This window comes from Amblyomma mixtum, chromosome 3 (assembly GCF_055824585.1).
Source record: "Amblyomma mixtum isolate Tamu chromosome 3, ASM5582458v1, whole genome shotgun sequence".
Lineage (NCBI taxonomy): Eukaryota > Metazoa > Arthropoda > Arachnida > Ixodida > Ixodidae > Amblyomma > Amblyomma mixtum.
The window spans coordinates 310,194,314-310,220,507 of NC_143014.1; the positions used below are offsets into that span (position 1 = coordinate 310,194,314).

The 26,194-nt window shown below is 51.0% G+C and overlaps 2 protein-coding genes across 2 annotated transcripts in view; both read right to left on the reverse strand.

Moving 5' to 3' along the window:
* Positions 1–24,288, reverse strand: part of Sply (Sphingosine-1-phosphate lyase) — a 421,339-nt gene extending 397,051 nt beyond the window's left edge. The window contains exon 1 of the mRNA XM_089583905.1: positions 23,900–24,288. The gene's annotated coding sequence lies outside the window, so the exon portion shown is untranslated. The remainder of the gene's footprint in view (positions 1–23,899) is intronic.
* LOC149355572 (uncharacterized) lies at positions 20,109–25,578 on the reverse strand. The gene is made up of 2 exons (XM_089576137.1): positions 24,307–25,578; positions 20,109–23,894 (listed from the first exon to the last, which is right to left on the reverse strand). The coding sequence occupies exons 1-2, from the start codon at positions 25,433–25,435 to the stop codon at positions 20,419–20,421; spliced, it is 4,605 nt and encodes a 1,534-aa protein (XP_089432263.1). The 5' UTR covers positions 25,436–25,578; the 3' UTR covers positions 20,109–20,418.
* Positions 25,579–26,194: the final 616 nt, after the last annotated feature.

A 26,194-nucleotide genomic window follows, 5' to 3' on the forward strand; every position in this document is an offset into this window, starting at 1 on the left:
GATATCGATATGTTCCCACAATGGCATGCGGACACGGTTTTGATGACAGGAAACCGCCGACCTAGCCTAGTGACGCATTCGCATTAATAAACAACAAATGATTGATCACCAGGAAAGGTGAGGCGCGGCAACTATCTCATTATTGCTCGACACCTCAACACCAGTACTCATCTAGAGATCCCAACAGCACCGTGAGGGAAGGAATGAAAGTGAGAGTGAAAAAATTAGCTGCAGTTTAACTACTGCTGTACCTGGTTAAAGAGCGAAAGCTATGGCGTATCGGGCAACTATACGCCGCTTAGCGTCTGTAACATTGAGTGCGTTCCAGACACTGTATACGCAGCCCGCCCACCCTGCCACACTGGCAGGTGGCAGTTAATGGTTGATCGCGAGAGTTTGCTCACTCAATGAAAAAGGCGGCCCATTACTGCAGTGCCACGTGTCTGCCATAACGTTGCCAGCGCTAACGCATGCAGGACACATCTCTCTCACCACCCCATGTACCTCAAAGCGGGATCCAGGCGTCCACGGACCCAGGGAGCCAGTTATGCGCACTTCCTTTCCTTTAAATCACCGGAGTATAAAACGTTGTCAACGCCAACGCCAATGAACGCAATGAACGCCGACGGCCTATGGCTTCAGTGCCGCGTTTCTGCCACAACGTTGTCAATGCCAACGCATGCAGCGCACGTCTGTCACTAACCCTCTCCTTGGCCAGTTGCCGCCACCCTATTCCCGCAAACTTCTTTATCTCATCCGCCCACCTAACTTCTGCCGCCCCCTGCTACGCTTGCCTTCTCTTGGAATTCATCCCGGTACCCTTACGGACCCGCGGCTATCATGCGTGTCCTCGCATCACATGCCCTGCCCAAGCCCGTTTATTCCTCTTGATTTCGACCCACTCCGCCCGCTTCCGATCTCTTACACCTACTATATTGTCACGTTGTAGCGACGGCAGTCCAGCGGTCAGGTAGACAGCAACAAGACTTGAAAACGAAGCTCTTTATTTGGGCTGACTTGCGCCCACAATAGAACGGAATCACTCGACTGCGGCATAAGCAACAAACGTGCTCGTCAGTCGTCGAATCACGAATGCCCGCAGCTTAGTGCATCGCTCAATTTACAGCCAGCGAAGAAACTTCGAGATAACAGGTCAAGAATAACTACAGTAATGTGGGAAAACGTAGATGCAGCTCTTCATGGCTGTGACCAATGGAGATTAGTCAGGTCGCTTCTCGCGTCAGGAACAAAAATGATAATACCCCTTTCCTGCGGCCTTGAGCACGAACGAACGGACTCTACAATGATACGTGACAATATTTCTTTCCATACATCGCTGCGTTCCCCCTAACTTGAGTAGAACCCATTTCATCAGCCTCCACGTTTCTGCCCCATAGGTGAGTACCGCCCCGTGCCGTGGGTGGTACCGCCAGCGTCATCAATGGCCCATCCGATTCGACAACGTTATTCGAACCAAGTTCCCCAGTCAGGGATCTAGGGAACGCGAACCGTATTTAACGGGATGTTGTTGTGTGATCGGAGCATTGCATTGCATTCGATTCGATTCGATTCTCATCTGTAAATATGTAGAATAAACCCTTCTGTACAGTTTCCTCGATAACGCAGTCCGACATCGTCATTCGGAGCCGGTACCTGCGGGGCTAAACGAGTTAGTCATCTCCAGGACCCCTCCGTCTTCAACTCTGGTTCCAGCGGTGGGATAGAAGCCCCATCTTTAACACTGGTTCCAGCGGTGGGCTTGTGGCCCCGTTCTCAACAACGTTAAAGGTGCACTGAAGAGGAACCTGAACTCGTCTTTTTGCCGCGGGAACTCGATCGACACATTCCCAGCATTCTTAGAAACCTCGGTTTATTGCCCTGTGCGGCCGATTTCCGTAATTAAATCGGGTTAACGTCCGGCTCCCGCCTTCTTTTTTGAATTCCCCGCATACGGTGGTACGGTGGGAGGAGTCGACCAACGCATGGAGGCAGTCGCGTGGAGACTTTGCTTTCGCCTTTATTTTGTTTCTTTTCGGCTTCCGTCAATAAATAGTTTAGTTTATGGGGTTTAACGTCCCAAAGCGACTTAGGCTATGAGAGACGCCGTAGTGAAGGGCTCCGGAAATTTTGACCACCTGGGGTTCTTTAACGTGCACTGACATCGCACAGTACACGGGCCTCTAGAATTTCTCCTCCAAAGAAATTCTAGCCGCCGCGGCCGGGATCGTCAATAAATAGGTCTAGTCAAAGACTACAAAGCTGCAAATGAAGCCCACGGAATTAAAAATACGCGTGGACTCTATGCTTTCGCCCATCACTATATATCACTCCGCTAATGGCAGAGCGGCCAGCCGTCACGGGACTGGGTGAAAGGTTGGTCGACTCCTCCCACCCAGAGCCGTATATTCCTTTCGGGAATATACGGCCCTGCTCCCACCGTTTGCGGGGAAATAAATAAAAAGGCGGGAGCCCGACGTCAATCCCATATAAATTAGGGAAATCGGCCGCACAGGGCAAAAAATCGCAGTTTCTAAGCATGCTGGGAACGTGTAGATCGAGTTCCCGCAGCAAATATACGAGTTCAGATTCCTTTTCAGTGCACCTTTAAAGATCCCGTGGTGGCCGAAATTATTCGGGAGCCCACCAATACGGCACCTCTTTCTTCTTTCACTCCCTGCTGTATCCCTTCCCTTACAGTCCAGTTCAGGTGTCAAACGAGACGTGAGACGGATACTGCAGTGTTTCCTTTCCTCAAAAACCAGTTTTTTAAGCGACAGCGTGTACAGCTCGTTCGGTGGCAAAGCGGTCGCCGTCGTATCTGCAGTTGTCGGCCCCGCACGTCGGAAAACATCGTATCATGCCAACCGTTTCCTGCAGAATGCTCCTGATTGTGTCATACGATTCAGCGTTTCGTGCAGCATAAACCTCCTGGTTAAGTTAAAGCCTCGTTCACCACAGGGATTCGAACCGATGACCTATATTCGGGGACAGAGTAAAAAAATCGTATAATGTGCGGTTCGGTTGTCTACCAAGACAAAAGAAACTGTTACTGCGTCATGTCCGTTCCTCAAAAAAAAATCTCTGCCTCTCCCGTAACCGCGTGAAATGTTTACGGGCATAACACATTGGTTGTAGATGGCACAGAGGGCAAAACACATGCCTAGAACAACCAAACTGTGTGTTCCGAAGCTCCCAAAGCCGCTGCGACCAAGAAGGCAAAAAATGACGATGAAAGTCTATGAGTTTAACTGCACATGTTTACATCCAGACCATTTTTAACCAAATCTTATCGCTAGTTATCGCGTATTACGCCCGAAACACGCTCAGAGCGTGTTCTAGACATGCGTTTTGCCCTCTGTACTAGAGATTAGGTAGGCAGCCGCGAACCGTGGCGGCCTTGTCGCTTTCGGGAGCGGCCGCATAATCATGGCGTTGTCGGCAGGGGCGAGCAGTCTTCTGCTGTGGCGTATCACTCGCAAAGCGATCGCTTTCCTCAAGACGATTCCTACCTCTCCTTTCATCAGGCTCCATTGCTCGGCTTAAGGCCGTTGTACGATCGTTTTTCGGGCGGATCCGCCAGCGAGCGAACCGCGCTCGCTTTCAGCCTCCGCTCGGGCGTGGGGCGGAATGGTGTTGTACGATCACTTTAGCTGCTGGCGGACGAGACGGATGGTTCGAACGTTCCGATTGGTGCTCCCGTCAGTGCCGCCCGTCTAAACGCGTGCGGCGGTACAGACATGTGTTTGTAGCGAAACACGCAGATATCTTGCGGTAGAAATTACCCATATTAATTGCGGCGTATTCAAGACAATATCCGTTACCTCAACGTTTATTTTGCTGCGGGATTTTCGTCGAAGGTAGACTATTGGTCGGCTGTGATTCGGGCTGGGACGGGACGAATCTTGGTTCAGACGACCCCGACGGCCGCGAAACAATTCGCGAGAAAACTTTGCAAGATCGAAGGCGAGTCTGCTCATCTGAAGCGATGCCGTCGGAAACGATACGTATTTGGATCATTTCTACCAAGAGACTGAAAAACGCGTCACATCGCGTCCCCGTTCGACGATACGTTTTCACAACGAACCGTGATTTCTGGCCCCAAAATAACAGAATGCTGCCTGCTCTGAAAGTTACGCTGCCCTGACGATTTCGCTGCGACGACGCGATTCTTACTGCGAATTCTCGATCGGGCCACACTGCAGTACAGGCTGCTAACAACCGTCCGTAATTACTATCGGCATTATCCCATTTTTTAAAATAGTTACGATTGCATACTTAAAATTTTTGGTCAGTTATTCAAAATAGCACACTTCAGTGTTTTTGCATTGCTGAAAAAGAAAAAAAAATAATTGCACTTGCAGCCTTTCCCAAGCAATTTGCACAGTCACTGTAATATGTAAACGGCCTTCTCCTTGGCTCCATATACTCTTACTGGAAAAGACATGCTTACCTATTCAATATATAAGGTGTGTGCGTGCGTGTGGGGATGTGTTAATTGTGCATGTGTTTAACATTCACAATTGAGCACAACACTGCTATCAAACACAAATGCTAATGGACATGAGAAGTTATGTTTCCAGCTAATTGGAACAGGTAAAATCAGTTGTAATTAAAGCAGTTATGCATTTCACAGAAGTGAAAATGCAACAATAATGATTTATTGTTCTCTTGTTTTTCACGCCATTATTAAACCCAACATAGAAATAGCACTATGTGGCTGCAAAGGAGCTAAGACGTGCATCACTGGGCTAAAAGGGCATGGCTTTGTTCTGCACAGTGACAGCGGGCCATCAAGTTGTGGTTTAGCATTCCTTCCTGAGCTCATATTGCAGTTGCACAAGCCAGAATTCAGTGTTGAAAACAACTATGGGAAGTTCTGCTGAAGGCCATGTCATTGTTGCCATGTACAAAACAAGCTGGCATATACTCTGTGCAACTGCAAAGCATTCTCAAATGTTGCTGTGAATGCAAAGCAAAGTTGGTGCCTTCGTATTGCATAGAAGTCTGTGCATGCCATTCTCATTAATATAAATATAATGAGATGTCGGAGCCAGTAAACTGAATTACAGGTTCAGTAAATGCAAGAACCAATTTGGAGGGTTTACATGGCCACGGCTCCCGGCTTAGGCTGAAAAAGAATACTTGTATAGTCAGGGGAACAAGGTACGATGGCCATATTATCTGGTTATCTCGAGCAAACACTAACATCTCAAGCAGAATTTGTAAAATTGGATTTCCAGTAAGGGAGCTATGATGCCGTGCTATAAAAAGAAATTACAAATAAGCCGTTTAAGTATGTGACACGTATATATGCATATGTTCTCTGATACAGCCTTAAAGCAATGTCTAAAGTTATTTTCACTGATCAGTAAAATGTAGAATGGCTGAATGTAACGATGACCACTTCCCAAGGTCGCAAGCAAAAGTGAACATTGCTAACTGTTAAGTGATGTTCATACCACTTAACATATGCTGAATTTTAGAGTGCTATTAGTTGCCGACTATGAACATGTTCAGCAAAATATACCTATATCACTGCCAGTCTCCTTTCAAAAAAAGAAATTAACTGAGGCATTGACGGGCAACAGAAATTTGGAAAATAGTAATATGAAGTTAGGCCGAAGAATGCCAAAGAAAAACAGAAAAGCAGTGATGGCTTTTGTCGTTTCTTGCATCTCTATAATGCAACTTGAAGTTGATGGCTTTTGAGTTTAAGATGAACCAGCACTCCTGTAAACACTATCCTGAATATATAAAAGTCACATGCATATGTATGCATTTGCAGCATTCTCACTGAGCCATGTTATGAAGTCGATGTCTTGCTTACCTGAAGATACGATAAGAGAGAAGCGCCAAGAAAAGACTGACACAGATAGGCACAGTAATGCATGCTTAGCTTTTCAGTGCACGAGTTTAGCTGGCTAGACCTAGCTTGTGCAGTGTGCAAGTTAGCCTAAATGCAACTGTATACCGTCCGACAAAACTGTTGTGTAAATCTGCCCCAATATTACTTGAAATAGATTGTGAGGATAGTTCTTATGCATAAGATATTGTATTCGTTTCCTGAGCTGAGCAAGTGGCTAAGCACTTTATTACAATTCCTTATTTTAACATTTATTATACCTAAACAGTACTAAATGACAATACTTGAGTGGTGAGCTAACATGATACTCCAAGTAAGAACTTGATGAGTTTGTAATTTATACTAATAAGAAGTAATTAACCATTAGCATCCAAGTAGAGCCATACCGCTACAAAGGAAAACTTTGCAGGTTTTCTTTGTAGCCTTATGGCTCCACTTGAGCGGATGCTAATGAGTAATTACTCCCTTATCAGAAATCTTCACCTTGGGGGATTTACCTAATTCAGTGGATGAACATCATCATTTACTGCATGGATTTCTGCTGTGACTAGCTCAAAGGACAAAAGGTTAGTAAGCCCTGTGAGTTGGAAGGCCATTCTAGCCTTTTGTGGCAAAAACAAAAATGAATCTTGAAATGCAGTGGCATGAGCTAACTGAGGCACAACACTGCTTGTGCGACTAGTGCAGAAGGAACCATGACTCAGAACAGATTAGTTGGATATGTGGCAACAAACAGTTAAAAAAATCTGCAGTTACTGCACGACATGCAGAAATTTGAAGATTCACTTTTAGTGCGGTTACACTGGAGCTTCAAAAATAGTCTGAGAGAATAAAACAAGCGCCTCAGGTCTGAACTCATTCCAGGATTCTAGTTAAGTTAGATTTTGTGGCATGTGCCATTCAAATACACAAGCTTATGCCACACAGGGGATTTGAACGCAAGCAACTTGGAAGACGGTGATACTAAGGACACGTCGAGTGTAAATATCATGGGTTGTGGGTGGGTGTATGAGGATTATTAGGTATTTGAACCAGTATACAATGAATATACCTTTATCGGAAGGCCTTATAAGTGGCAAAATGTAATGCTGACAATAAAAAAACAATATTAGTGCATTCTTAATAACATTAGCAAAGAGGCTAATCCAAGGCATGCTAAATGTTGTTTTGGAGAACTGAAATGCTGGTATTGATTGCAATATGGCAGACCCCATATAGCTGTCAGTGAAGGCATGTGACAAAACACTGAAGGGACGGTAATAATGCAAGTAATAAAAAGCTGAGGCCCAAAGGAGTGCCTCGGGGAACGTTCCGAGATGGCAGGAAAAGGCAGGATGCATAAGAATTGGCAAGGGAAATCTGCCGAAGGCTGGCTGTTTAAGCTTGGATCCAGTTTAGAGCTATTGAATGCAAGTTAAAGCACGAGAAAACCATCCTTACATAAATAAGGGAATTGCATGCTTTTTCAAAGCAAAGAACAAAAGCATCATAGGGGGATGTTGCAGTCAAGGTCGACAAAACTTTGTGGAAAATTATTTCTCCTTATCGAATGCGCTCCGCTGTCGTACGACACCACAAAACCCCTTGAAGCGCCTCCTGCAAGGCACGCTTCATCAGTCGCCACTGCTGCCGATTACAAGATCAACGTCATGCAACATTCGCATCGACGTTTAGCATGCGACGACGTCACTTCTAGAACAAATCTACCGTAGCGGAAGTTGCTATGGACGCGTGCATTGAACTGGAGCTTAAATGCGATTGCACCCATAAGGAAACAATGCGCTGAAAATTAGAGGGGCATATATATTAAATGTGCAAAAAGGCTAACGACAGAGCGCGAAGGACAACAGCAGGAAAACGAAGTATCACGTACACTCTGCACATGTGGGTGGGAGGCGATAGCGCGTACATGCCGCATGTTGAACCACGAGAGCAAGCGCCCGTGACGCTGTCTGAAGAGATCCGTAAGTCTGTGCCCACAGATTTCAGGACAATGAGGCATTAACTGTGACCCTCCCATAACATAAGGAAGCGAAATCCTCGTTCCGTTGCACATGGCGTTCCCATAATCATTTCGCGTGACAGTTAGCAGATGTCATGCGCCGTGTACAGGCCTCGGGTAAACACGAGAAACTTTATCTGACGGAGTATGCAGGTCGTTCATTCAAAAGCCGCCAGTGCCGTAGGTGTATAGCTGTGGGCACCGCGCGCCGGAAAAAATCTTCATGAACACAAATTGGTGCAGAATGTTCCGTAATGCGTGATATTATTCAGCTTTTCGTGCCGCATAAACTTAAAAATTCAGTTAGAACGTAGCTCACGGCAGGGGTTCAAACCGGCGACCTATAATCGTGGCTACGTATCATGCGCGAATCCGTTGTCCACCAAGGCAACTGAGAGCGTTACTCCGTGTTACGGCGTCATTTCCTTTCCTAAAAATAATTTTACGCAACACCTAATACAGCCCGTTAAGTCGAAAACCCGCTGGCTTCGTAGCTCAAGTTGTCCTAAAATCCTATAAAATCCTAAAATAAAATCCTATCATGACAATCGTTTCCCCCAGAATGTTCAGGAATTCGTGATATGACTCAGCTTTTTGTGCAACATAAACTTATTAATTCAGTTAGAGCATTCCTCACGGCAGGGATTCAAACTGGCGACCTATAATAGAGGGCTGCGTATTATGCGTGGATGCGTTGTCCAGCAAGTCAAGTGAGAGTGTTACAGCGTGTTACGACGTCCTTTCCTTTCCTCTAAATAATTTTACGCAGCATCTGATACAGCCCGTTCCGTTGAAAACCCTCTGGCTGGATTGATAATTAAACAACAATTCATTTACCCTAATTCACCTTTAGTCCCGCCGCGGTGGCTCAGTGGTTTCGGCGCTCGGCTGCTGACCCGAAAGACGCGGGTTCGATCCCGGCCGCGGCGGCCGAATTTCGATGGAGGCAAAATTCTAGAGGGACGTGCAGTACTGTGCGATGTAAGTGCACGTTAAGGAACCCCAGGTGGCCAAAATTTGTGGAGCACTTCACTAGGGCGTTCCTCATATCCTGAGTCGCTTTGGGACGTCAAACTCTAACGAATCAAACCGAATTCACCTTTAATTTATTACAATTGTATCATTAAGTCCCATATACCTACAATAATCCACATTAATTAATAATTAATTCACCTTAATTCTCTCTAATGTACCTCTATTCATCTTCAGTTACCACTGGCGTTTGTATAATTTGTTATTAATGGTTAGATTTCGATTAACTCCATAGCCCCCATCGTTTCACCTCGGAATTCATTTCGCACATTCCAATTTCGCGCCGCGAGATGGCTCCGACCACGTTTCCGGTCACGTGGGCCGATCACGTGGAACATTAAATGGTGTGTTACGTGTCACCGCACTTCCGGCGATTCAAACTTCGCGCCCCTTCCGGCCATGCCACGCCTATATTTGGTTACTTTTTTGGCTCTAATTACCTATTCATCCGATCGGCACCAAAAATTCTTCCGTCGCATCCTCGCATCATTCACCTTCGATTATAACCACTTCTGAGAAGATAACTATTTATAGTTGTCCGCAATCGCTGCGGACACGCTTTTCATCACAGAAAACCGCTGACCTAGCCTAGGAATGCGTTCGCGTTAATAAAAAAAAATGATTGGTCATCAGGAAAGGAAAGGCGTGGCAACTATGTTCCCTCTCGGTAGACACCTCAACAGCCCTCATCTAGAGACTGTAACAGCACAATGAGGGAAGCAATGAAAGTGAGAGTGAAAAAATTATCCGCGGTTTAACTACTGCTGAACCTGGTTAAAGAGCGATAGCTATGGCGTATCGGGCAACTATACGCGGCTTAGCGTCTGTAACATTGTGTGCGTTCCGGACACTGCGTAGGCAGCGCGCCCACCCTGCCACCCTGGCAGGTGGCAGTTAATGGTTGGTCGCGAGAGTTTCCTCACTTAATGAACAATGCGGCCCATTGCTGCAGTGCCGCGTGCCTGCAATAACGTTTGCAGCGCTAACGCATGCAGTCCACATCTCTCTCACCACCCCACCTACCTCAAAGCGTAATCCAGGCACCCACTGACCGAGGTAGTCAGTTATGCCCATTTCCTTTCCTTTAAATCATCGCAGTATAAAACGTTGTCAACGCCAACGCCAATGAACGAAATGAACACCGACGGCCTATGGCTTCAATGCCGCGTTTCTGCCACAACGTTGCCAATGCCAGCGCAAGCAGGGCACAAGTGTCACTACCGCCATGTAGGTTAAAGCGCAATTGAGGTCGTCACTGTCCCAGGGGGCCAGTTGTGCGCGTTTCCTTCGCTTTTGAAGCTCTTCATCGGTTTCGTAGCTTCATCGTCATAATCAACAGCCTGACTATGCCCACTGCAGGGCAAAGGCCTCTCCTATATTTCTCCAATTAACCCTGTCCTTTGCCAGTTGCGGCCACCGAATCCCCGCAAACTTCTTTATCTCATCCGCCCACCTAACTTCTGCGCCGCTTGCTACGCTTGCCTTCTCTTGGAATTCACTCCGTTACCCTTAAAGACCACGGCTATCTTGCCTTCGCATTACGTGCCCTACCCAAGCCCATGTCTTCCTCTTGATTTCGACTAGGATGTAATTAAACCGTGTTTGCTACACTTGAGTGCAGTGGGGTCGTGCGGGGACCCTGGGGCGTGCCCCGAATTCCTGTGTAAATAAAGGTTTCTCTCTCTCTCTCCGTCACCCACTCCGCCCGCTTCCGATCTCTTAACGTTACACCTATCATATTTATTTTCCATACATCGCTGCGTTGTCCGGTAAAGTTGAACCCTGTTCGTTAGCTTCCACGTTTCTGCCCCATACGTGAGTGCCTTTTCTCTTTAGGGATATCGGTAAACTGTCATTCACCTGGCACATGCGTTCCATCCTATTGTTATTCTTCTAGTTACTGCCCTCTCATGAGGCGGATTCCAGTACCACGTTATCAATTGCGAACTGCTTTTCACGTGCTACAACATTGTGTTGCATTTCTGTACGTTACTTTTCCGACCGACAGTTCTGCTCAGCCTGTCTAACTCGTTGATCATTTTTTGCCGTTCATGTCACATTTGGGAACGTATATTCAGATGTTCCCTCGGTTACGAAATAGCGAAAAGCCGAACTTACGGGTTGATTGGAGCGACTACTCTGTTGAAAGCTGCCAACACCACATATTCTCAAACACGCAGAGCTGCACAGCTTAGTTGATAAGGTTTGTGCAAGAGCGTGGTTTACTTGCGCGACAAAATTCGAGCAGAAGCAAAACTCGCATTTATAGGGTTCTTGTGCGCACACCTTTTAGTAATGTTCTAAACACGAGTGCAGAAATTTCTCCTTTAAAGAGCCTTTGCACAGGTATTACAACATCGTTCCTCTGGAATGAGCAGCTCCTGTCCGCAAAGCAAGGAGGCGAGCGGCGTGGTTCGGGTGTCCACCGGGATGTGAGAACATTTCCGCACCCTTTCCTTTTGCTGAATACCAGTTTTACAATTTTGAGAAGTGAGAGTGTTTCTGCGTGTTACGACGGCATTTCCTTTCCTAAAAACAATTTTAGAGAACACCTTCTACGCCCGTTCCATCGAAAAGCCGCTCGCTTCGTAGCTCAAGTCGGCACCGCGCGTAGGAAAAAATCATATCGTGACAACCGTTTGCCCGAGAATTTTCCGGAATGCGTGGTATGATTCAGTTTTTTGTGCAACATAAACTTATTAATTCAGTTAGAGCATTCCTCACGGCAGGGATTCAAACTGGCGACCTATAATAGAGGGCTGCGTATTATGCGTGGATGCGTTGTCCAGTAAGTCAAGTGAGCGTGTTACAGCGTGTTACGACGTCCTTTCCTTTCCTCTAAATAATTTTACGCAGCATCTGATACAGCCCGTTCCGTTGAAAACCCTCTGGCTGGATTGATAATTAAACAACAATTCATTTACCCTAATTCACCTTGAGTCCCGCCGCGGTGGCTCAGTGGTTTCGGCGCTCGGCTGCTGACCCGAAAGACGCGGGTTCGATCCCGGCCGCGGCGGCCGAATATCGATGGAGGCAAAATTCTAGAGGGACGTGCAGTACTGTGCGATGTAAGTGCACGTTAAGGAACCCCAGGTGGCCAAAATTTGTGGAGCACTTCAGTAGGGCGTCCCTCATATCCTGAGTCGCTTTGGGACGTCATACCCCAACGAATCAAACCGAATTCACCTTTAACTTATTACAATTGTATCATTAAGTCACATATACCCACAATAATCCACCTTAATTTATAATTAATTCACCTTAATTATCTCTAATGTACCTCTATTCATCTTCAGTTACCACTGGCGTTTCTATAATTTGTTATTAATGATTAGATTTCGATTAACTCCATAGCCCCCATCGTTTCACCTCGGAATTGATTTCGCACATTCCAATTTCGCGCCGCGAGATGGCTCCGACCACGTTTCCGGTCACGTGGGCCGATCACGTGGAACATTAAATGGTGTGTTATGTGACACCGCACTTCCGGCGATTCAAACTTCGCGCCCTTTCCGGCCATGCCGCGCCTATATTTGGTTATTTTTTGGCTCTAATTACCTATTCATCCGATCGGCACCAAAAATTCTTCCGTCGCATCCTCGCATCATTCACCTTCGATTATAACCACTTCTGAGAAGGTATCTATTTATAGTTGTCCGCAGTCGCTGCGGACACGCTTTTCATCACAGAAAACCGCCGACCTAGCCTAGTAATGCGTTCGCGTTAATAAAAAAAAAATGATTGGTCATCAGGAAAGGAAAGGCGTGGCAACTATCTCACCTCTCGGTAGACACCTCAACAGCCCTCATCTAGAGACTATAACAGCACAATGAGGGAAGCAATGAAAGTGAGAGTGAAAAAATTATCCGCGGTTTAACTACTGCTGAACCTGGTTAAAGAGCGAAAGCTATGGCGTATCGGGCAACTATACGCGGCTTAGCGTCTGTAACATTGTGTGCGTTCCGGACACTGCGTAGGCAGCGCGCCCACCCTGCCACCCAGGCAGGTGGCAGTTAATGGTTGGTCGCGAGAGTTTGCTCACTTAATGAACAATGCGGCCCATTGCTGCAGTGCCGCGTGCCTGCAATAACGTTTGCAGCGCTAACGCATGCAGCCCACGTCTCTCTCACCACCCCACCTACCTCAAAGCGTGATCCAGGCACCCACTGACCGAGGTAGTCAGTTATGCCCATTTCCTTTCCTTTAAATCATCGCAGTATAAAACGTTGTCAACGCCAATGAACGAAATAAATACCGACGGCCTATGGCTTCAGTGCCGCGTTTCTGCCACAACGTTGCCAATGCCAGCGCAAGCAGGGCACATGTGTCACTACCGCCATGTAGGTTAAAGCGCAACTGAGGTCGTCACTGTCCCAGGGGGCCAGTTGTGCGCGTTTCCTTCGCTTTTGAAGCTCTTCATCGGTTTCGTAGCTTCATCGTCATAATCAACAGCCTGACTATGCCCACTGCAGGGCAAAGGCCTCTCCTATATTCGAGTATATTTACGGGACGCTGGATGCTTTCGGTTTCCCAGCTTCTTTCGTGCCTATCATTAAAGAGATATACAGAGATATTTCAAGCACTCTGTTCCTCGATGGCCGGGAAAGTACCGCGTTTGATGTTCGCCGTGGCGTCCGTCAAGGTTGTCCGCTCTCCCCCCTTTTGTTCGTCTTAGCATTAGAGCCTTTCCTCTTGGCAGTGAATCGCCACTCCCTTATTAGAGGTCTGGCTTTGCCATGGAGCGAAGCGGTACGCGTCTCTGCTTATGCAGATGACATCACTCTGTACTTAGCTGATGAACGCAGCTTGCTTGAAACTCTAAATGTTTTTCTTGAGTACGCCTCCTTGTCTGGAGCTGCTCTTAATTACTCGAAGAGTTGGTACTTTTTTGTGGGGTCTACCCAGACTCGTATTTCATCTGCAATACCTTTGCAGTGGTGCGCGCAGATGCGCATTTTAGGTGTGACCTACGACTGTGCAGGAATATGGGATGGTGTGTGGTCTTCGGTCGTCAACGACATTACAGCTCGTGTGCGAAGGGCGCAGACATTCGACCTGCCTCTGCTTGAGAGGCGCTACATGGTTCAGTCAGTCATTCTCGGTGCCTTCTGGTACCTTTGCTATACTGTTAAACCACCCCTCCGTGTCATAAGGCGGGTGCAGACTACAGTTTTTTCTTTTTTTTTTGGTCAGGCGGTACCGAGCTTGTGGCTCGTGCTGTTCTTGGACAACCACGGGAGAGAGGAGGTTTTGGCTTTCCAAATTTGTCTGTTACGTCCTCGCTGTTAGCTTTAAAGGGTATTTTGCGTATCCTGCTAGGAAACGCGTCTCCGGCGCGAACCCTGACTCGGTACTTTTTGGGCCCTTCTTTGCGCTTTTTGGATCCCGCGGCCCCTGTTAATCATGGACCTCAGTCAGAGCAACCTTCCGCTTTCTATGCCTCGTCAGTGGCCTTTTACAGGCATGTAACAGCAGTAGCACCTGATGTCAACATCGTCGCAGACCGTGTGGTGGACATTATGGGCTCGCTATTGTTGCCTGTTGTGCCGGCGGCTCGCCGCTCACTTATGCGCCGCGTTCAATGGGCGCGCTTAGCGTCGACACCTCTCCCAGACCATCTACGCGACTTTGTCTGGAAACTTGGCTGGGCAGTGCTCCCTACTTGTGATCGGTTAGAGCGATGGGGTGTTTTACGCTCCAGTATCTGTCCGAATTGCCCACTCCTGGAATCTAATCGCCACGCTACAGTCACCTGCGTGGTAGCGCGTGTCTTTTGGCGCGCGCTTCATGCGGGATTCCGTGGGCAGGGCATTTCGTACTTCGTCTCCCGCGGCCGATTCCCCAGCGGCCGTTTTGCTCGCCTGTTAATTGTTGCGGGCCTTTTTAGTTTATGGCGCAGTCGATGCGCCGCGGTCGCTGGTGGCTTTCGACGCCGCGCTGTGTGGCCGATTCTCGGCCGTCTCCGACGGGAGCTCATCAGTTTTTTGTCCGAGGAACTCTTTTTCTTGGGTGAGGAAGAGTTCCTCGGGCAATGGTCATGCCCATTCATTTCTGTGAATAATAGTCGTCTTGTCCTGGTTTCTAGGCCAAACTGGCGCTAAGGTGTCTGTTTAAATATTTCAATGTCAAATTATTGCCTTTTCACCCTTGTGTCAATAGGTATTCTATTCTGTTTTACATCGCCCACGAGCAATTCATATTAGTTAGAGATGTTTATGGTAGCTGTTTAATTGGCTCGCCTTACATGCTTATTGTCATGTGTTCTTGAAAATGTCACTGTACCTGGTAACCTTGGCATGTGTACATATGTAAATAAATTTTTTTCTAAACAGCTCTTCATCGGTTTCGTAGCTCCATCGTCATAATCAACAGCCTGACTATGCCCACTGCAGGGCAAAGGCCTCTCCTATATTTCCCCAATTAACCCTGTCCTTTGCCAGTTGCGGCCACCGAATCCCCGCAAACTTCTTTATCTCATCCGCCCACCTAACTTCTGCGCCGCTTGCTACGCTTGCCTTCTCTTGGAATTCACTCCGTTACCCTTAAAGACCACGGCTATCTTGCCTTCGCATTACGTGCCCTACCCAAGCCCATATCTTCCTCTTGATTTCGACTAGGATGTAATTAAACCGTGTTTGCTACACTTGAGTGCAGTGGGGTCGTGCGGGGACCCTGGGGCGTGCCCCGAATTCCTGTGTAAATAAAGGTTTCTCTCTCTCTCTCCGTCACCCACTCCGCCCGCTTCCGATCTCTTAACGTTACTCCTATCATATTTACTTCCATACATCGCTGCGTTGTCCATAGGTAAAGTTGAACCCTGTTCGTTAGCTTCCACGTTTCTGCCCCATACGTGAGTGCCTTTTCTCTTTAGGGATATCGGTAAACTGTCATTCACCTGGCACATGCGTTCCATCCTATTCTTATTCTTCTAGTTACTGCCCTCTCATGAGGCGGATTCCAGTACCACGTTATCAATTACGAACTGCTTTTCACGTGCTACAACATTGTGTTGCATTTCTGTACGTTACTTTTCCGACCGACAGTTCTGCTCAGCCTGTCTAACTCGTTGATCATTTTTTGCCGTTCATGTCACATTTGGGAACGTATATTCAGATGTTCCCTCGGTTACGAAATAGCGAAAACTGGGAAACCGATATTAAGGGTTGATTGGAGCGACTACTCTGTTGAAAGCTGCCAACACCACATATTCTCAAACACGCAGAGCTGCACAGCTTAGTTGATAAGGTTTGTGCAAGAGCGTGGTTTACTTGCGCGACAAAATTCGAGCAGAAGCAAAACTCGCATTTATAGGGTTCTTGTGCGCAGACCTTTTAGTAATGTTCTAAACACGAGTACATAAATTTCTCCTTTAAAGAGCCTTTGCACAGGTATTACAACATCGTTCCTCTGGAATGAGCAGCTCCTGTCCGCAAAGCAAGGAGGCGAGCGGCGTGGTTCGGGTGTCCACCGGGATGTGAGAACATTTCCGCACCCTTTCCTTTCCTGAATACCAGTTTTACAATTTTGAGAAGTGAGAGTGTTTCTGCGTGTTACGACGGCATTTCCTTTCCTAAAAACAATTTTAGAGAGAGAGAGAAAACTTTATTTACAAAGGAATTCGTGGCACGCCCCAGGGTCCCCGCACGACCCCACTGCACTCAAGTGTTTATGCTCCTGAGGTCCATAACACTGGCAGCACGGCCGGTGGCGATGGTCTGCACGGCCGGGTCCTCCAAGTGCAGCAGGGTCTCCCAGTCCTCCCAGGTCTTGAGGTTCTCTAGGTCCCGCGGGGGAGGGTCCGCCGGGCAGAGGGAAAGGATGTGGAGGGAAGAAGCGAAGGGTTCTGGGCATAGGGCGCAAGCAGGAGTGGGGAAGGAGGGATGATAGTGGGTTAGGGTAAGGGGCGAGGGGAGAGTATGTGTTTGTAATCTGCGCCAGAGTGTTGCGTGTCTGTTATCTAGGGAGGGGTGGGGCGGGGGGTAGAGCTGGCGAGAGGCTCTGTATGCCTGGGTCAGCTCACTGAATGAGTGCTTGCGATTCTTCGTGAATCCCCGATCCGAGGCCACCTGAGCCCGGTTTAAAGAACCTCGGGCTAAAAGGTTGGCGGCCTCGTTTCCGGGATTCCCGGAGTGCGCAGGCACCCATATCAGCTCCACTTGGCGGGGCGGGGGTGCATCGGGCGAGTCCAGTATGCCCAAAGCAGGGACATGAACTCGGCCTCGAGCAAAATTTAGAATCGCAGTTTTAGAGTCAGTTAAAATATACCGGGCTTCCGTGCGGGTTATAGCAAGTGCAATGGCGGCTTCCTCTGCAGCCTCTGGGGACGTATCTGGAGGAAGAGGTAGTGTGAGGAGGGTGGATGAAGAGGAGTCCACCGCAGCTGCTGTCGCTTCATCACCCGTGCAGGCAGCGTCCACCCATACGGCGTCCGGCTGGGGGCCGTACGCTCGATGGAGTGCCTTCGCACGGGCTCTGCGGCGCTGCTCATGGTGGGACGGGTGCATATTCCTCGGGAGCGGCCTGATGACAATTTTAGAGAACACCTTCTACGCCCGTTCCATCGAAAAGCCGCTCGCTTCGTAGCTCAAGCCGGCACCGCGCGTAGGAAAAAATCATATCATGACAACCGTTTGCCCGAGAATTTTCCGGAATGCGTGCTATGATTCAGTTTTTTGTGCAACATAAACTTATTAATTCAGTTAGAGCATTCCTCACGGCAGGGATTCAAACTGGCGACCTATAATAGAGGGCTGCGTATTATGCGTGGATGCGTTGTCCAGTAAGTCAAGTGAGCGTGTTACAGCGTGTTACGACGTCCTTTCCTTTCCTCTAAATAATTTTACGCAGCATCTGATACAGCCCGTTCCGTTGAAAACCCTCTGGCTGGATTGATAATTAAACAACAATTCATTTACCCTAATTCACCTTTAGTCCCGCCGCGGTGGCTCAGTGGTTTCGGCGCTCGGCTGCTGACCCGAAAGACGCGGGTTCGATCCCGGCCGCGGCGGCCGAATTTCGATGGAGGCAAAATTCTAGAGGGACGTGCAGTACTGTGCGATGTAAGTGCACGTTAAGGAACCCCAGGTGGCCAAAATTTGTGGAGCACTTCAGTAGGGCGTCCCTCATATTCTGAGTCGCTTTGGGACGTCATACCCCAACGAATCAAACCGAATTCACCTTTAACTTATTACAATTGTATCATTAAGTCACATATACCCACAATAATCCACCTTAATGTATAATTAATTCACCTTAATTCTCTCTAATGTACCTCTATTCATCTTCAGTTACCTCTGGCGTTTCTATAATTTGTTATTAATGATTAGATTTCGATTAACTCCATAGCCCCCATCGTTTCACCTCGGAATTGATTTCGCACATTCCAATTTCGCGCCGCGAGATGGCTCCGACCACGTTTCCGGTCACGTGGGCCGATCACGTGGAACATTAAATGGTGTGTTATGTGACACCGCACTTCCAGCGATTCAAACTTCGCGCTCTTTCCGGCCATGCCACGCCTATATTTGGTTATTTTTTTGGCTCTAATTACCTATTCATCCGATCGGCACCAAAAATTCTTCCGTCGCATCCTCGCATCATTCACCTTCGATTATAACCACTTCTGAGAAGATATCTATTTATAGTTGTCCGCAATCGCTGCGGACACGCTTTTCATCACAGAAAACCGCCGACCTAGCCTAGGAATGCGTTCGCGTTAATAAAAAAAAATGATTGGTCATCAGGAAAGGAAAGGCGTGGCAACTATCTCACCTCTCGGTAGACACCTCAACAGCCCTCATCTAGAGACTATAACAGCACAATGAGGGAAGCAATGAAAGTGAGAGTGAAAAAATTATCCGCGGTTTAACTACTGCTGAACCTGGTTAAAGAGCGAAAGCTATGGCGTATTGGGCAACTATACGCGGCTTAGCGTCTGTAACATTGTGTGCGTTCCGGACACTGCGTAGGCAGCGCGCCCACCCTGCCACCCTGGCAGGTGGCAGTTAATGGTTGGTCGCAAGAATTTGCTCACTTAATAAACAATGCGGCCCATTGCTGCAGTGCCGCGTGCCTGCAATAACGTTTGCAGCGCTAACGCATGCAGCCCACATCTCTCTCACCACCCCACCTACCTCAAAGCGTGATCCAGGCACCCACTGACCGAGGTAGTCAGTTATGCCCATTTCCTTTCCTTTAAATCATCGCAGTATAAAACGTTGTCAACGTCAACGCCAACGCCAATGAACGAAATGAACACCGACGGCCTATGGCTTCAGTGCCGCGTTTCTGCCACAACGTTGCCAATGCCAGCGCAAGCAGGGCACATGTGTCACTACCGCCATGTAGGTTAAAGCGCAACTGAGGTCGTCACTGTCCCAGGGGGCCAGTTGTGCGCGTTTCCTTCGCTTTTGAAGCTCTTCATCGGTTTCGTAGCTTCATCGTCATAATCAACAGCCTGACTATGCCCACTGCAGGGCAAAGGCCTCTCCTATATTTCTCCAATTAACCCTCTCCTTTGCCAGTTGCGGCCACCGCATCCCCGCAAACTTCTTTATCTCATCCGCCCACCTAACTTCTGCGCCGCTTGCCTTCTCTTGGAATTCACTCCGTTACCCTTAAAGACCACGGCTATCTTGCCTTCGCATTACGTGCCCTACCCAAGCCCATATCTTCCTCTTGATTTCGACTAGGATGTAATTAAACCGTGTTTGCTACACTTCAGTGCAGTGGGGTCGTGCGGGGACCCTGGGGCGTGCCCCGAATTCCTGTGTAAATAAAGGTTTCTCTCTCTCTCTCCGTCACCCACTCCGCCCGCTTCCGATCTCTTAACGTTACACCTATCATATTTATTTCCATACATCGCTGCGTTGTCCATAGGTAAAGTTGAACCCTGTTCGTTAGCTTCCACGTTTCTGCCCCATACGTGAGTGCCTTTTCTCTTTAGGGATATCGGTAAACTGTCATTCACCTGGCACATGCGTTCCATCCTATTCTTATTTTTCTAGTTACTGCCCTCTCATGAGGCGGATTCCAGTACCACGTTATCAATTGCGAACTGCTTTTCACGTGCTACAACATTGTGTTGCATTTCTGTACGTTACTTTTCCGACCGACAGTTCTGCTCAGCCTGTCTAACTCGTTGATCATTTTTTGCCGTTCATGTCACATTTGGGAACGTATATTCAGATGTTCCCTCGGTTACGAAATAGCGAAACACAAAGAAAAATTTATTTACAAGGAGCGCTTGATATACATAGCTCTCAGACATATCAATTCGTGCCATCAATACAGAATGCATCATGAATAAACAAATGCGTCAAAACTACGCAACAAACTAACAGCAAGGTTACCAGTAGCTCCAATAATAGCAACAGAGATACAGCGAACGCATCTTCAAAGCGATCACAGAGCGAGAGCCCAAAATGGCTCTCTACAACAGAGCAAAATAGAAATAATTGTGCACCACTTTCACATTATAGCACAAAATGCCAGAAATGGGGGAGGGGGCGGGGCCGGCAGGCTAATAAGGCAGAGCCTTCGTCTCCAGCCTGCCGTTGGCCACAACAAAAAACCTCGTGTGCCAGCGCCGCAGAAACAGCGCCTCGCCATCATTTGCTAACCGGTCAGACAGGTACTCCCAGATGACGAGGCGCAGGTTCTGCAGCGCTGGGTACATGGCGCGGGCAGGGGTTCGACGAGCCTCTGCGAGGCATCGCCGTCGCCACAGAACAAACATGGTTGCGGCCACCACCAAACGCGCGAAGGGGCCGCGTTGGCGCCTGCCTCGACCACCGCGCACTTGAAACATACGATACACTAGACGCCACATGGTACGGGCAACAATACATTCATAAAATACGTGTATCACGGTTTCTTGCGCGCCGCAGTTGGCACACTGCTCATTGGGCACGATGCCCCACGCTGCCAGGCGCTGGCGCGTTGGAAGGACGCCCCAGCGCCTGTGCCAGTCAAAGTCTTTGACTTCACTTGGGAGCCTGGCGGAGGCCCAGGCCCTCCATTGGGACGCGGATGTCCTCTGCTGCTCGTCTCGAGAGAGACGGCTGACACAAATCATTTCACTGAGCCTAGACGCGGGCGTGTGACACAAGTCGACGTCTGGAGCGTCGGCGTCCAGCGCCAACTTCAAACCGGCCACCGCCCTGTAATAGGGGGATGGCCGCTCGGCTTGGGGACCTGTGTATCGCGCAGACGTAAAGGCGCGACGCGCCGTGCTCATCCAGTATAATAACAGACCGCGACCTGGATAGCTCTCCGATTCAACAAGGGTGGCGACGAGCCTGGCACCAAGTGCCCTGGCCACTGTAGGAATGCATGGAAGGCCGAGGCCTCTCCTACTGGGCGGCAGTTCCAGGAAGCGGCGGGCGACAAGCGCGGGGCCGCCGTCCCACACAGAGGTGACGTTGAGAGACGCGAGGCGTCCCGCAGTACGGCGCGGGATTGTCGCTACCCGCGCGACATAAAAGGCGAAGGCGCAAACGCGCGTCTTAACCGCCACAGCTTTCGAACTGAGCGAGAGGTGGTGGGGCGCGGCTTCCGCAAGAGCTCGGGTCGCACGCGCCAGAACCTCCTCCCATGCGCGGGGCGAAACACCACCGGGTTCGAAGAGGACCCCGAGTACCCGGACGGCGTCCACGAAGGGCACCGCAACAGGCAGGGGACCGCGAAAGGAGCCAAACGCGAGTGCGCTGCTCTTCGTCGGGTTAAGCTCCGCACCCGAGAGCGCAGCATACTGCTCAAAGATGCGCAAGAAAGCTAAAAAGCTGTCCGCGCCCCGGACAAAGACAGAAATGTCGTCCGCGTAGGCGGAGACAACGACGGTTTCCTGGGCGACCATCGGGAAACCGCGGATGCGGCGGTCCGAAGCCGCCCTGCGCAGGAGCGGGTCGAGTGAGAGAACAAAGAGGGCCGGCGAGAGCGGGCACCCCTGCCGCACTCCCCGCGTCACAACAAACTCGCCGGCGATAGCGCCGTTCAAGCAAAGCTGGCTTGTCAAGCCACTGTAGAGCTCCCGGAGGACTGCCACAAACTCTGCAGGCAGGCCAAAGCAGCGCAGCACGGCGAAGAGGTAGCCGTGCTCTACGCTATCAAACGCCTTGGCCTGGTCGAGCGACACAAATGCGCCACAAACCTGTTTCGCGCACGCGTAAGCGAAAACGTCACGCGTCAGCGTGAGCGAGGCGAAAACAGATCGCCCCGGTACGGCGCAAGACTGGAAAGGGCTAACCAAGTCGCCCAGGAAAGCCCGCAACCGCCTGACGAGCAGTGTGGCGACCAGCTTGTAGTCGCTGTTGAGGAGAGTGATGGGCCTCCAGGACCCGGGCTGCGATGGTGGCATGCCGTCCTTCAACAGCAACACAATCCGGCCCACACTAAACGAAGCCGGTTTCTGCCGAGACACCAAGAGGCCGTTCACCAGCCGGAGCAGCAAGCTCCCGAGGGTGTCGAAGAAAACGGAGTAAAACCCAGCTACTAAGCCGTCAGGACCCGGGGCGGTGGACTGGTTCATGGCCCGCAGGGCCTCGCGGACTTCCTCCAGAGTGGCTGGAGAGCAAAGCGCGCTGCAGGCCTCGTCCGAGAGCTGTGGAAGCGGGCCGCAGAAAGCTGCGACCGCCTCTTCAAAATCGCTACGCGCTGCCAAGCCGCGCGAGGAACAAAGTGCCGCAAAATGCGACACGAAAACGCGCCGGACCTCGGAAGGCTCCGACGAAGACGAGCCGTCCGCGAGAGACACTTCCTCGATGCGAGGCGGGCGGCCGTTCCTCTCGCTAAGCGAACGAGCATAGCCGAGATCAGCGGCGTCATCCAGAGGCAGCTGAGAGGCGTTGGCTAAACGCGACGCGCGCGCGCTCTCCTGCAACACGCGGTGGTACCTGACCCGCAAAGTGTCGAGGTACTCGCGCATTGCGAAGGTAAGCTCGCCTCCCTCCTTCACTATGCGCATACGGCGCATTATGTCGTTAAGGGCACCGGTCAGGCGGACACGGCGCGCCTTCCCTGCACTAATGAGCACCTCGCGCCACGAACTCTTCAAAGCGTCCCACACTGCGGGGGAAAAGTCTCTCACACCCGCAACGGAAATCGCCAGCTGGGCACGGACTTCCGCGAGGCACATGTCATCGTGCAAGACGGAGAGGTCCATGCGCCACGTGAGGGGGCTGGCGGTGCGACCGGGCGAAGCCCGCAACACGACGCTAACTGGGAAGTGATCGCTGAGCGGCCGGGTTCCTTGCGGAAAAGGCACCACTGAGCACTCCGACAAGAGTGGTACCAAAGCGGAGGGAAGGTAGACGCGGTCTATCCTACTCGCGCTCTGGCCCCGAACCCGCGTGGCGGCGAAAAGGTCGCCATGGAGAGCGACCCACGCGTCCTGCAGCTTAAGCTGTTTCACAAGCTTGCCCAGCTCCTTGGCGTGATAATTACATGCACCGTGGCCCGGACCCCTAACATCCCGCAAGGTGTCAAGTACGCAGTTGAAATCCCCGAGGAGAATGAGGGGAACGTCATCGAGCAGGTACGACGTGATCGACCGAAAGAAGTAATTTGTCAAGCTACGCGTTACAGGCGCGTACACATTGAGAAAACGCACTCTCCGGCCATCCAAAAACACATCTACCGCGATGACGCGGCCGTCAATGCCGTAAGTGCAGTGTGCACTAGTCCTGTACGCCGGCGAGAGGAAAATCACGCCCACGCCACAACACCGTGAGTCCGTTAAAGAAAAATACGCATCAACATTGAAACGCGAACGAAAAGTCAAAACATCAGAAGCAGAGCGAAAATTGCACTCTTGCAAAAATAAAACATCAACTCGATGCGCACGCGCAAGGTGTAGCACTTCCCGCTGTTTGTCGGGGTGCCGAAAACCTTGCGCGTTAAAGGAAACGAAACGAAAAGACGCCATCATAACAAAGCAAAAGGAAAACCGCACAACAAAACAAAGCAACAGAACATGGGAACAAAGGGAAAACTGACGGACTCACGGTAAAGTTTGTCGGGCAAAGTCTGTGGGCGCGACCAAACACCGGTGCAGATGCGGCGCTCGGGGAGGCGTCGGAGCTCCGTGCGAGGGCTCCAGGCGACCGGTCTCCGGCAGCGGCGGGCAGGCGACGACACGCTGATCGATGCGTCTAGCAGTAAGGTCTGTGCGGCACACGCGGCTGGGTGAAGAATACTCCAGTCACACGCGCACACACACACTGCACAACACAAACACAGTCCGTCGTTCGCAAGCCGCGCCGGCGAGGCCGAGGCGGCTATCAGCTGATGACGTAGAGCGGTGGCGGGCGAGCGGCGCCGACTAAGCAGCGCCGAAGCCACCGCGAAGAGGGAGAGGAGGAGAGCGCGGCCGTTGCGGCCGACAAGCCGTGAAGGCGGCGCCATGGCGATTAACTTTCGGCGTCCGAGAAGTCCATCTCGGTGCCGTCGGGCGTCTTCCTCACTTTCTTGAGGGGCGCGGTCGCGCCCGAAGAAGAACCGCCGCTCTCGGTGGACGAGAGCTGCCTCTTGGCGTCGTCCGCCTGCGCCGTCTTGGCAGCGCGGCGCGTCAGAGAGAGCTTCGACGCGACAGGGCGCCTCGTAGCTGCGGCACCGGACGACGAGGCGTCCTTACCCGCGGGGGCTGGGCCGGAGACTGCCGGGAGCAGGGAACGCGGGGCGTTGTCGAGCGCCTCCAGATTAGCGGAGGGCACGTGGGGAACCGACGGCCGCTGCACGTCGGACCGCGGGGACTCGACCGCAGCCGGCTGCGGCGACGGGGCCTGGCCCTCGGAGTCAACGGTGTCGGAAGTCGAAGCCTCCGAGTCCGACTGGGCAGTGGAAACCTTCTCCGGCGACTCGTCGTCGGAGGTGAGTCCGGAAGTCGCCGCGTCAGAGGCGGCCCCCAAGGTGACGGTTGACGACTTGTCGTCGTCGTCCTCCTCCTCCGCGTCCGGGGAGAGCTCCGCAGGACCGCCAGACGCCTCAGGGTCCTCACGCGGCCAGGGTTCCTCGCCAGGCCCCCCCGACGACCTGGCAGCCGCGGAAGCAGCGGCCGCCGCGTATGACCGCGGCACGACGCAGTCAGAGGTCGGGTGGTCGCCTCCGCACCTCTTGCACACCGGCTTGCAGTTGGCGCCGATGTGTCCGTACGCGCCGCACCGGCCGCAGCGCACCGCCTTACACGTAGCGCCGAAGTGGCCCTCGGCGCCGCACCGGGAACAGACGCGCTTCTTGCCCCGGTATTCGATCATGGCTCGAACACCGGCCACCGTGAGGAAGTTCGGCGGAGCCCGGGTCATCTCGAGCTTCACCAGGCGCGTCCCGTTCCCGATGCGGTTCCTGGACTGGAAGGCGACCTCGGTGATGGCGCGCACCTTCCCGTACGGTTGGAACGCCGCGGCGAGGTCCTCGTCGCTGACGCACGGGGGGAGACGGAAAACCGTCACGTGCACCACTGGAACTCCCATTTGCTCCAGCGGCACCTCCTTTCCGGCGATGAGCAGCGAGCCCAACGCCACCATTTTCGTTGCCTTCGCCATGGAAGCCACGGCCGCCAGGAAACGGAAACCACCAAGGTGCTGCAAATACGTCAGCCCCCCGACTCCGAGCACCTCCTCGAGCGTGTCGATGAGGCGATCGGCCGGAACAGGATCCGGCACAGTAAACAAAAAGATCCTGCCAGATCCTGCACGGCGGTTCGGTCTCTTGAGGACGCCTAATAAACGCACCCCTACAATTGGTGGAGGTGCTGGGTACGTCCCCTATCAACCTGGAACTCCGGAGCCGTACGCTGCCGCCTGTGTCAACCATGCCAGATGAGACTGCCCCAACACCGGCGGCCAGTTCAACCACCGTCATTTGTTCTGGCGCCATCCGGCAGCGTGACCCTGCCCTCTTCAGTGGGACTGCCGACCAAGATGTTGACGACTGGTTGTCATCGTATGAGCGAGTGAGCAGCTATAACAAGTGGGATGACACTATCAAGCTGAGTAACGTCATCTTTTATCTCACGGACGTGGCGAACCTCTGGTTTCGAAACCATGAGGCGGACCTACCCACTTGGCCCGTATTTAAGAAGAGCTTTGCGGAAGTGTTCGGCCGCCCTGCGGTGCGCAAGCTCCGTGCCGAACAGCGCTTACGGGACCGCGCTCAACACACCGACGAGACCTTCACAAGTTACATTGAGGACATCGTTGACCTCTGCAAACGTGTCAACGCCGCCATGCCAGAAGCGGACAAGATCCACCATATCCTCAAAGGCATCGCTGACGACGCATTTCAGATGCTCCTCGCGAAAA

Coding starts and splice junctions, on each gene's coding strand:
- LOC149355572 (XM_089576137.1), bottom strand. CDS start 25,435: ATGGCGAAGGCAACGAAAATGGTGGCGTTGGGCTCGCTGCTCATCGCC. Junction 23,895..24,306: donor CTTCTCGGACGCCGAAAGTT/AATCGCCATGGC, acceptor CTTTACCGTGAG/TCCGTCAGTTTTCCCTTTGT.